General features: G+C 41.0%; 1 protein-coding gene across 4 annotated transcripts in view; it reads right to left on the reverse strand.

The window, feature by feature from the left end:
• The window catches only part of CUL3 (cullin 3), an 84,219-nt gene extending 72,580 nt beyond the window's left edge, over positions 1-11,639 (reverse strand). Inside the window, exon 1 of one of the 4 annotated variants that reach the window (XM_090284672.1) lies at positions 11,126-11,639. In XM_090284672.1, the coding sequence (XP_090140798.1) occupies positions 11,126-11,191 (66 nt within the window). In that variant the 5' untranslated portion in view covers positions 11,192-11,639. The remainder of the gene's footprint in view (positions 1-11,125) is intronic. The other 3 variants (XM_090284680.1, XM_090284689.1, XM_090284706.1) reach the window with 3 other exon arrangements.
• Between the last annotated feature and the right edge of the window lie 524 nt (positions 11,640-12,163).

Below are 12,163 nucleotides of genomic sequence, written 5' to 3' on the forward strand. Positions count from 1 at the left end.
TCATGTCTCATGTAGTTTTTTGGTGAAACATCAAATCACCCCGGTGACTCAGTCCCCTACAGCCCAGATTTGGTACCCTGTGACTTCTGCCTTTTCCCAAAACTATGACTAAAATCACCTTTGAAATGGAAGAGATTTCAGACCATCAATGAGATTCAGGAAAGTACGAAAGGCAGCTGTTGGCAATTCCAACAGAGGATTCTGCAGTGTTTTGAGCAGTGGAAGATGCTGGGATAACTGTGTGAGGTCCCAAGGTGCCCACTGTGAAGGGCACTGAGGCGTCACTGTCCTATGTACAATGTTTCTTATATCTTGTATAGTCTTCAATAAATGTCTATATTTTTTATATTACATGGCTGAATAGTTTCTGGACAAACCTCATGCTATCAAATCTGCTCAAAATGTCTTTAAACCTATCAACTCACACAGGAAGATGGAGAACACAGCTAACTGTCCCACTGCTTCATATCAGAATTTAACCATCATCACTGAAATACACCATTCTTATTTTAAAGGGAATTGTAAAGCTGAAGGTGACTTCTGCAACATCACAGAAAATGTTTTAGGCCACAGATCACACCAGGATTCAGATCCTAGACTTATGTATAAGTAGTGTCTTCACTAAAATTTTTAGAGTTGGAATGAGCCTAAAATAACCCCAAATTAAAATCTCTTCATCTTACAAATGAGGAAACTGTGGCTTAGAGGCTTATTCAAGACCACACAGCTAATTAGAACAATGAAGGAATCCAAGTGTCCTAAGCTAAGAGTGTGTCCCTTACACCATGTCAACTCAAATCACTTGGGTAGTCAATGTTAAAAAATCATTTTCTAATTGAATAGGCTAATTTTAAAGCACTAAGTGACTAGAGCCAAATGCTTATTTCTGTTTGGTCTAGAGGAAAAAAGCTTTCAACTAGAAATCACGCTTCTATATAATGGTTCTTCCATAAATTAAAGTCCTCTCTAGTTCTCTTGTTGCTACTCTGGTAAATAAGTTTAGAACAGATTCTCTCTAAAGTCCCTTACAGCTTTTAAAAATTAAAATACTACAAACAGCAGCAAGGAAGTCACTTGTTTATTTGGGTAGTGACAGCATTTATCCAAAAATTATACCCTTTTCATGTCTTCTTTGCATATATCAAGAGGAAAAGTGAATTATTTTAAAGTATCTGATCTTTGTACTTCAAAATTCATTTTACTATTTAACATAATTCTTAGAATAGTCTCCAAGACAAAAAAAATAAAGATTAAAGTATTTACATATTAATAGCTTCAAGGACTCCCTTTTTTCTAAACATATACTTAACAAGATAAATTTATATTAACTGACAAAGGAAGTTAAAAATATGTGCTTTCATCCTTATAACTTGAAAAGGAAAGTGTTAACTCATAATATTAACAACTAATGTGTCTTTCTTGTAAGTTATGATTTTTATTAAAGTCTATAACACACTAGGGCCCCTTTAAGCAATTTATATATTCAAATTTTACTGAATATATACTTTGATTGATTCAAATTTTTTATAACATTTATTCTTATAAGTAGTGCATTTACCTTGAATCTAGTAAGGCTTAAGCCTGAAGAAAACAAACAAACAAAAAAACACTCTTTCCAAGGCCCAGAACTTAATTTTGAATTCTTTTCATAGAGAGTACTGCATTGTATACACTTCAGGGACCCTGACTCTGCCCCTGGCTAACAATTTAAATGGAAACTTTAGAACTAATTTTCTAATACATTCCTACTAAGAAAGTAAACATTTTAGAATCTAGCAAATTCTTAACAGAATATAATTAGGCAGTGTGGTATAATGGAAGAACATGAATTTTTGAGTCAGACATGCCTGAGATCTGAATCCTAGCTCTGCCCTTTTCTAGGTTTTACTAGGTGTAAATGTATTACACTAGGTCTCTGAGCCCCAGATAGATTTAAAACAGGAGTAATAACATCTAAAGATTGTTTTGAGGATTTGAGATAATTATAGTTCAGAGTACCTAAAACAAAGCCTGACACAAGGTAGACATTCAACAAGTTGTAGTTACTAATCTTCTAAAGACACTTCTCACATACTATTAATAAATTGGAAATAAAAAAGGGAAAACAAATTTTCATGATTACTTTCAAGAGGAGGGGGCAAGTAGAAGAGGCAAAGTGTTGCTCAGTTAAGGGCTGCTTTAGATAAGAATGACTTACAATCAGTTTGTGAAAGTATTCCTTTTAGCAACGATGGCTTGCTTTTAGAGAAAAGCATCTCTAAAGAATATTGTATTTTCTTAAAGTTGGTAAAAATATCCTTTGAAGTCTATTCTTTTGCTTAGTAGCAGGCCTCTGTCATTTAAAGAGCAAATTTGAATCCATTCCTTTCTCAATGATTACAAATATTAAATGAATGAAAAATCAAATTAGGAAGTTTTACTCAATTACATTTTCAACTTTAGAACTGACTTAAGAAGAAGCAGTGATGCTTTCCAGCAGTAAAAGCTCTGTATTGGGGGTTAGGGCAACGACTGGCTCTGTTCTCCATTCCCTACTAACTTCAACAACCTGTGCAAATGGGACTTTCCTCAACTATAAAAAGGCTGAATTAATGCCTGGTTATTTTAAAGCAATGGTTAAACTACTTATACAAATAGCAGCATAGGACCTGCTCTAAATTATCACAGAGGGAGATTTCTGAAGATATTTACTTTCCTCTTCCTGGGTCTGTCCCATATGAAACCCATTACCTTTTTTTTTTTTTAACTTTATTTTTATTGTTTACACTATTACAGATGCACACCCCCTGCCCCACTCTTGTCTACCACCAACCCCACCCCACCCCCATCCATCACCACATGGTTGTCTGTGTCTGCGGGTTATGCATATATGCTCTTTGGCTACACATTACTTTTAGGTGAAAATTCTGACTTTATGATTAGAAATTTATTTTAAATGTGTCAGCGATTCCACTGTTGATTAGAAAGCACTTTCTGACATTATTTCTTTTACTCGTCATAATTAACCCATGAGAAAGATCAGTATAGTTCCCAACTTAAAGATGAGAAAAACTAGAATCTATTATTAGTTCATTCACTTGGCATCGTTGGGATACAACTGGGCTGTATTGACAAAGATCAATACAAAAAGACTTGCTTTCTCATCTGAAGAAATGTGTTCTAATAAAGGACAGACTATTCTCTGAGGCTCTTGGCTACGAATAAGGATAATATGGTATTCACAAGTCACAATGGTAGAGAAGACAGGAAAAGAAACATCCTCCTTTCTCTGAGACCTGAGAGGAATTGAGAATGAGCCAAGACACAGGTTAAAGGATAAAACTTTGAAAGGGAAGAATGTTGAAGGAACTTACACAAGTTAACATTAGTTTTCACACTGAAGCAGTAGTTAAATTTTCTGAAGAGTGGTAAGGGAATTCTCACTAAAGAGCTTAAGGGCAGTGTTTAAAGTCCAGGGCAGTTCATTCAGCAAAGGAGTGAGCTAACAAGGGACACAAAAAAACTGCAGAGAGGCACTGAGAGTCCAGCTAAGTTAGAGACCACCGTGTCTTGCAATTTTCACCAGGAGTGCAAAATGGCCTAAAAAATGTAAGCAGTAAAAGTAAAGGCAGACAAGATGGATTAATCCAAGGTCCTTTTGGCTAATATTCCCAATCTTGCTCTGAGAAAGTAGCAGGAAAGAAGGGGCAACTAGGAACATTCAGTAGGAGAATGAAAGGAGTCTTAGACTTGAGATCCAAGAGGGCATTAATGTGAGAAGGAAACAACATGATAGAATAATTAAATAATAATCACAGCATGCATTTATTTATAATGTTTGCTATATGCCAGGCACTACTGTAAGAGCTTTACATGTATTAATTAACTCTATTCTTACAACAGCCTTGTGAGGTAGGTACCATTGTTTTTCTTTTTTACAAAAGAGGAAACCAGCAAAGGTGATTTGCTCAAATCCTACATCTAATAAATGGAGGAGCTAGGATACACGGCAATATTGGAGTTTAAGATTTCTAAAGCAGCAGGATGACAACCTCCAAGACAGGGTGAAGGTCACAAATATAGAAGAGGCCACGTCTGTCTGATCATCACTGTGTATCTAATGCTTGACCCCCTAGGAGGTACACACGATAAATGTATTTTAAATCAAATAAATGAATGACTATGTCCACATGCTTTGGATAAAGTTAAGATTTAAACTGGAGAGAATGTCCATCAAGAAGGTATTCAAGTCTTCAGTGATGGAGGGAAAACAGGTAAGAAGTTAGGAGAGGGTCGTAGAAGGACTCAACAGAATAGCTCACAGGGCCTGAGCCACAAGAGGATGATGAAAGTGGCAATCAATGGCACGTGGGCCCCGTGATTCAAGGACTATAAAGAAAACAGGCACCACAATTGAAGAAAATTAGCTTGCATCCGTAGGGCAAAGCAAGGTTTCAGTTGAAAAAGCTAAGAACTCCAAGAACAGGCTGAGGACATGGAGACGTGAAGCAGGGGATCAGAGTGTACAGGTGAGCAGCCTGGGCGGAAGCAGCCAAGGTGGAGGCAGCAGATGTGAAGTATAGTTAGTACACAGAAAAGATGGGACGAGAGATCAAGTCTTCTGACGCGCAACCCGAGGTCACTGCCAATGCGTCACTCTACCTTTATTCTGCCATCGTTGTTTCAGGAGACCAGGCTGCTTGCACTGACTTACCAAATTAACCAATTACTATGGTTTGGCTTAAGAATTAGTTTCTCTTATATATTTGTTAATGCTGCATTTATTGCAGCAAAAGTTATAAGAGTATGTTGTGGCTTTTCGTATTTGCTCTGTAAAGCATTTTGTAAAACATTGAAAATGGTTTGAGATAGTAGTACAAAGAGCATTTCTTATGACTTATTTTATATCATTTGTTTTCTTCATCCTAAAGAGTTGAATAAAATCTGTTTGATTCAAAAAAAAAAAAAAAAAAAAAAGAATTAGTTTCTCATTTAATCAATCTCTCAGTAACCACTCACACTTTCTAACATTATGCTAAGTGCTCTGTGGTTCAAAAGGGCGTCTGGTATAAACTTTGACAAGGACCACAACCTATTTCACAAGTGAAACACAAAAGGAGGATGGAGGAGAAAGGGAGGAAAAACTGGAAGGAAATAAAAAGTACAGGTAAAAATTTAATGTATGTATTAGAATGTACATACCAAACGAGTGCTTAGCCCTCCAATACAATAACAAACTTACTCCAATGATTACATGGACTCATTACTGGAACTTCTCTTTTGAATCTCTCCCCCAAGAGCCAGTAGCATTCTTTTGAAGTGCCCCAGTGGTACCAAACCTATATCCTTTGAGACTAATTTCTTAGTGTCGTTCACAAGTTGACTGGGTAGGCTTTTCAAAATGCAAGTTTTTAAAACTGTACCGAAAAAATCACAGCATCACTAAAATAAGTGTATAGTATCCTCATATAGCTACTTGCAAAAATAGCATTCAGTTTTAGTATTTAAATGGTGGCATAATCATGGCTACATACTGGTACTGCAATAGCTAACTGTGTGCTAGGTACTATTCTAATGCTTTATTTTCTATACCTCACAACAACCTTGTAAGGTAGGTACTACTAGTATTCACACTTTACAGAGAAAACCCAGACTAGAAGTGGTTAAGTAACTTGTTAAAAAGATAACACAGTTAAGAAGTGGAGCTGACATTCAAACCCTGACAGCCCAGAGCCCTCACTGATATGCTCAGTTTCTTTACTTTGTAGCATATTCCTAATAGATATGTTGAATACACTATTGTAAAGATATATGAAAATTCCCTACAGGCTCTCCACATTCTTATTCTTGTTACAAGTAGTCAAAGAAATGCAAATTAAAACATTAAAGTACTATATTTTCACCTATAACATTAAAGGTGTATGTTGACTAAGACACTGCTACACTGTTAAATGACACAACCTTGAGAGGTATAATTAATTCTTAAGAGCATCACTTTAGAGCCAGACAGTCTGGGTTAGAATCCCAGTTCTGCCACTTACAATTACAGCGACCTTAAGCAAATTACTTAACCTCTCAAGGCCTCGTTTGTAAAACAAATGAGAATAGTAGTATTCCACAGAGTTGTGGAAATTAAATGAGTTTATATATGCAAAGCACAGAGAACAGCATTCAGTAAGTGTTAGCTATTATTATTACTATCTTTCTGTCAATTTGGTAATACATATCAATTATGGTTGGCCCAGTAATTCCATAATCATAAATGAGCTCAAATATTTATATGCTGGTCACAGCTACATTATTTATAAGAGGAAATATGGATTCACTGGTATTAATCAAAATACCTCGCAGTAAGAAAATGATTAAGCATAATGAGGTTCTACAGAGTATTACAGTCATCAAAAATTATGTTTTCAATATATTTAACATGAAAATATATGTACAGTATGATACTATTTTTTTAAAGGCAGTAATATAAACTGATATAGTACCTCACTTTTACTGTGTGTTCACACATGTATGACATATTAAAAGGAAACACAAAGTGTTATACTACCTGTAGTGTTACAGGTAATTTTTATTTATTTATAATTTAGATATTTATTATGTTTCCTATTATGAATATGCATCACTGTTATAATTAGAAAAGCTACTAAAATGAATTCATCGCTTTGACAGATTATGACTGAACAATTTTCACAATATCTAGGCACTAATTGTAATTCATATTTCATCTCAGTGGCATGTTCTTACTAGTATCCCCCTTACTTTTTTGTTGACTTTACAATAGACAAATGGGCACTATTCCAAGTTTCATTATTTAAAACTGCAAACTGTCCAGCAAGTTTTATAAAAATCTAGCAAAACTGCTAAAGAATATCAAGATAATCTTGAATGGTAATAACAGCAAAAAACTATTTCTAAGGTTTCTCAATTTATAACACAGAGGGAAGGCACACTGCATTTTCCTAGTCTTAATTATAAAATCTTCCTACCCTGAACTAATGCTGTTAATGAATGAATGATGTACTACAAACGAATGAATGATGTATTACAAACAAATGAAGCTTTCTGTTTTGTTTCAATGAATCAACCTTGTGACTAATGCACTCTTTAAAAGACCAAATTCTCACATTATATTCTATACTATCAAAAATAGTTTCAAATTCAACATTGGTACTAATAATTTTCCAGCTACCTCTGAACTGCTATCTAGGAGATAATACAAAATAAACACTTTATGCTCTTATTTTTCAACTTCTTACAGCTACAACACAGCCAGCTGTCCTGAAACTATTAAAAAGAATCAGTTTAAGTGTAAGCAACCCTTTAATGAATCTGCTACACCTCACTCCAGAACTTCTCTATAAGGAAATACCAGAACATGGAAAAACAAACTTATAGTTAATTCCCCACCCTGTGTGACTTGAGAGACTATTATTCAGATTCCCTGTATGTATACCCAGGTAGTTCTAGGCAACAATTACTTTCCCTAAGGGAGAGAAACCTATTATAAAGATCAAAGTTGTTCCCCAAAATGTGGCAAGTAGTAGGTAGCTTAGAAAAACAAAAACATTAACTGTCCCCATTTGAAGTTAAGTTCTTGTGCCCTTAAGTATATCAAAAATAATCTTAAAACCTAATCTTACTAATGTCAGTCACTTGACGGGTTCCATCTAACAGTAACCTCTACATCATCCCCTGTCCGAGCCACATGGGTAGAGGAGCTCTGGGGCAAGTCATCTAAAATGGAGTGGACATCACAATCACAGATTCTTTATGATTAGCACGCTTCTCTAGACTAGCAACTAAAGCCATTTCCAGATCACACTCTAAAAGACAATCACTTTCAAAATGTCTTAAACTCTGAAGGCTAAGCCAATTAAGGCAAATCAGAGGACAGGCCAGCACTTCTATTCAAATATATCCCCTCCAATCCAACCAACTTCTCAAGCTCATGTGGACAAAACCTTGTAAAGTACAGATGGTGAGGCATGGCTTTGCAGAGATACGGCCAAAAGGTTCAGCTGACAGCAAATAATCCTGCACAGTGGAACACCGGCTCAGGAGTGGGACACAAGGCAACAGCAAGGAAAGAAGAGCAGGAACTTCTGGGGGCGGCACTCTCTGGTCCAAATCCATGTTGTTTCCAAGAGTTTGGCAACTACAGCCTTCTTCCTTAAAAAAGGTTTGTGGCCCTCGCTGTTACTTTGGGTACCCAAAAAACAAAAAGATGTTACATGATATATATTCTGGACACTGCAAGAAAGCTTAAAAACTGGAATAAACTTTTCCTCTATAAACAATTTATAAATACAGAAAGTTCCTTATTGTTATCCATCTTAAAAAGAACCAATTTCTCTTGAAATCTTATGAAAAAGTCTACTTAAAATGTAAATTGTACATAAAATTGGTATGGTATGGCATGGCGTAACTTCTGTTCTTGTGAACAATGATGAAAGCACTTAAAATATGCATTCAAAGTTCTAAGAGGAACCTGATTCTATTGATAGGATTGTACCTGGAATAGGCTTACACGACAATAAAATATCCTGTTAGTTCACTTACCTCTCTTTTGCAATGAAAACAAAACAATCCCCAAACATATTTTTATACATTTCACTCATCAGTTTCATAAAACAGAATCTGAAACGAGCACTTCAGATCTTTGGTTAAACTATAATTTCCCTTAAATTATAGTAACTATACGTCCAAAGGGTAATGTAAAATACAGCATTTGTATGTACATAGGTACACGCATAAACAACACTTTTTCTTTATGGAACACTATGTATTTACTACTTCTAACTAGCAATCTATGTAGACTATAGTTACACAAAAGATCACTAACGTGGAAGAAAAAATTTTAAGGTCTATAAGTACTCATCTACCAATATGAACTACCACACCACTAAGGCATATATCTCTATCCTTAATAAAGGCTCAGGAACTGTGGCTTAAAAATTTACATATTAAAAAACTATAATGGTTCTTTTCACTGGGAACTAGTTATGAATGATGTTAGTAATTATAAGATAGATAATGAAAAATTCTATGCTTTTAAAAATTAGCAAATATTGAGTACTGAATATTAAACACTAGTCATAAACTTCATTAAAGGACTTTTAAAAACTTACAGGACAGCAAGTTAAGAGATAGAAAGGATCCAAATTAGCTCATAACCATAATGCTACTTAAAAAAATCAGTTTCAGTCCTATCACATATTATACTCTCCAACTAAAAAAAAACAACAAAAAGAACGAAATTCTCTCCCAACAATACAAGACCCAGAAGCAGCAATCTTGGTCTTTCAAGCTATACTGATATATCCCAAGTCCTTAGAACAGTGCCTGGCACACAGTACTCAGTATCTGTTGAATGAATGGAATAAATGGGAAAACAGACAGGAACAAGCAAAGCAACAGTGACCAAAGAGTTGACAATACATAAAGGTTCAAATGGTTAATAAGAATATTAAATGAGTTTATGCCAAATGTGAACTATTCCACATTTTAGCAATAATCTGAATTAGAAGAACTCAGACTCCAAAAGAGCAAACTTTTCCTAGAAAACTTGTCTAATATTATTTAAAATACTAAGTAATTCTAAAATCTGCTAAAAGAAATGGTCACAAATTCATAAACCCAGTTCACCGTCCCACTGCACGGGAAAACATGCTAGTGGGCTTTATGAGCGCTCTTGGGTCAAAATTTCTCTCTTTGCAGTTTCTCACATTTACTTGGAAAAAAACTTCAGACTCAAAATCCTTTCAAAACATTGAATTCCCCCGAGTATACCCCACGTTGCCTTACAGAAAGCAGGAAGTCTCCATGCATTGACATTAGTATTTACGTTAAAATGCCTTAAGTCTGAATCAGGTGTATTCTTTCAATTTTAAGAAGTCAGAGGTCAGATTCTTTGGGTGGGGGTTTCTTTCCCAACTACGGCAATTACGTTATTAGTAAGGGCTTTCCTCGCTGCAGACTACACCAAAGGAAAGTCGTGCTTTAAAGTGAGTACCACCCCCCTTTTCCTCCTCATCGGCCATGTGTCTGGGAGCCTAAGAAAGGAACCCCGAGGCCTTTCTCCAGTTCTGCTGTTTTAAAAGTCCGTCCGAGGGTTAGTTCGTCCACCGGGACACATACGTGTTCCTGCAGCGACACGAGCGAGCGTGTCCACGTCCCTGCTTAACAGTCCATTTCCTCGCTCGCCGCTCTCTAGCTGCATCAGTGGCACGTCCAAAGTGACACCCTGCGTGCTCCACACCGCACGCGGACGGCTCCACGCAAGGCCGAAGAGTCTAAACCGAATACGCTTGCTGTCACCAAACCCTACAGAGCAAAGCAACCCGGGGGGGGGTGGTGGTGGTGGTGACTACTCCGTCTTTCGGGCTTCCGGGGCTAAGAAGTGGAGAATTGATCGTCCCATTTGTGTTCGCTCGCTTCTCCCGACCCTCCCACGGGGGGCGGCGGGCAGTCCCTGTCCGCGAGGGTTTGCCAAGCGCTCTGCACGCCTGCGGAGGGAAGATGCTCTCCGTACACCCGATGTTCTCCGCCTGCGACTCGGGAGCGTTACGTGGAAGCGCTGTCACTGCGTCGAGGGGAGGCTGATGGCAGGACGCTTCCCGAGGAGGCGAAGAGCGCGCGCGAGAACGGTCTCCTGCATCACCCCCAGGGTTTGGCCGGCCGTCGTGCACGCGGGGTTATTTTGCGAAACCACAGTGAAAAGTTACACACAGGCCCCCCGCACACGGAGAACTTCGGCCGTCCCCGTCCCCGCGGGGCTGGCAGTCCCGGGAACTGAGGCGAGAGGGCTGCTAGGGGCCGGGGCTACAGCCCAGGAACGGGGGGGACGTGCTGGGACCCGGAAGGGGTCCCGGCCACAGCCGACGCCCGCGGGGCGGCTGGAGGAGCCATTCCGGGCGGGGGCGCGGCGCCGGGCGAAGGAAACGGCCAGGCCCGGGAGGGCGACCGCGCAGGGGCCCCGCGCCGCCCGGTTGCTGGGAAGGCTCGCGCCCCGCGGCCGCCGGCGTGGGGGAGGGGAGGCAAGGCCTGCGGCCTGTTGGGGGAGTTCAGCCTGGGCCTCGCGTGCGGCTCTCGGCCGGGCCCCCGGCCCCGGAGTCCCGGGGGCCGAGCAGAGACTCACCGGAAAGGCCCGGATCCGCATTTTGGTGTCCTTCCGGCTGCCCGTGCCTTTGCTCAGATTCGACATGGTGCCCGAACCCTCCCGGCCGCGGCTCTGGGTCGCACTCCGAGGCGCCGGTGTCACATTTAAGGCGGGCGGGCAGGCGAGGGGCGACGCTGGGGGCGGCGGCACGACCCCCGGGCTGGGCTGAGGAGCTGGCCGGCCCCTGGGCAGCCGCGGCGGGGGCGGCGGCGGCTCAGGCTCCGGCGGCTGAGGCTCGGCTGGGGGGGCGGCTGCGCTGGCGCGACTGCTCCGCGGGGTCCCCCTCACGCCCGACTCAGCTCCCTTTATCGCGCTTCTCCGCGATGGCGGCGGCGGCGGCGACGGACAAACATCTCACTGCGCAAGCCGAACGTCCTCCTCCTCCTTCTCCTCCTCCGCCTCAGCGAGACGAGATCCGGCCCAGAGGGTGGAGGGGGTGGAGGGAGGGAGGAGAGCCGGAGAGTGGAGAGATTGGGGGGAGGGAAGTGGGAGGACGGGAGGAGGCGGTGGACGGCCGCCGCGTTGGGGAAGGGACGCTCCGGTCTCGCGAGAAGAGGGCTAGCGCGCTACCCAGGGTGAGGCGGGGCGAAGCCCGGGAGCGAGAGGGCGGAGTGGGGAGTTGGGGAAGTGGGAGGGACCAGCAGAGCAGGGAAGTGGGGGAAAGGGGCGTGGCTGAGGGCGGGAGGAGTAAATTGCCTTTTTGAAAGGGGGAGCTTCGGAAACTGGGTTCAGGACGGAGGTAGTTGCTGATTGGTGGAGCGTGGAGCGGGTTGGTGTGTCTTGATCACGTGGATCCAGTGGGCGGGGGAAGTTTGGAGAGACCCAGCCGGATTGTAGTGGGCTGGGTCCCGCTGAGCTGGGCGGGGGCTGAGGCGGGAGGGTAGTCTCGGGAGGAACGTGGGGTGCAAGCTGGATAACTACGTCCTAGAACTGGTTCCTGTGTTTTTCTAGGGCATGTGGACTAGGGATGGGTACTTGAGCAGAAGCCAGCAAGTTGAAACAAGAGTTTGTGCAGGA

This window comes from Furipterus horrens, unplaced genomic scaffold (assembly GCF_987537825.1).
Source record: "Furipterus horrens unplaced genomic scaffold, mFurHor1.1.pri manual_scaffold_1, whole genome shotgun sequence".
NCBI lineage: Eukaryota > Metazoa > Chordata > Mammalia > Chiroptera > Furipteridae > Furipterus > Furipterus horrens.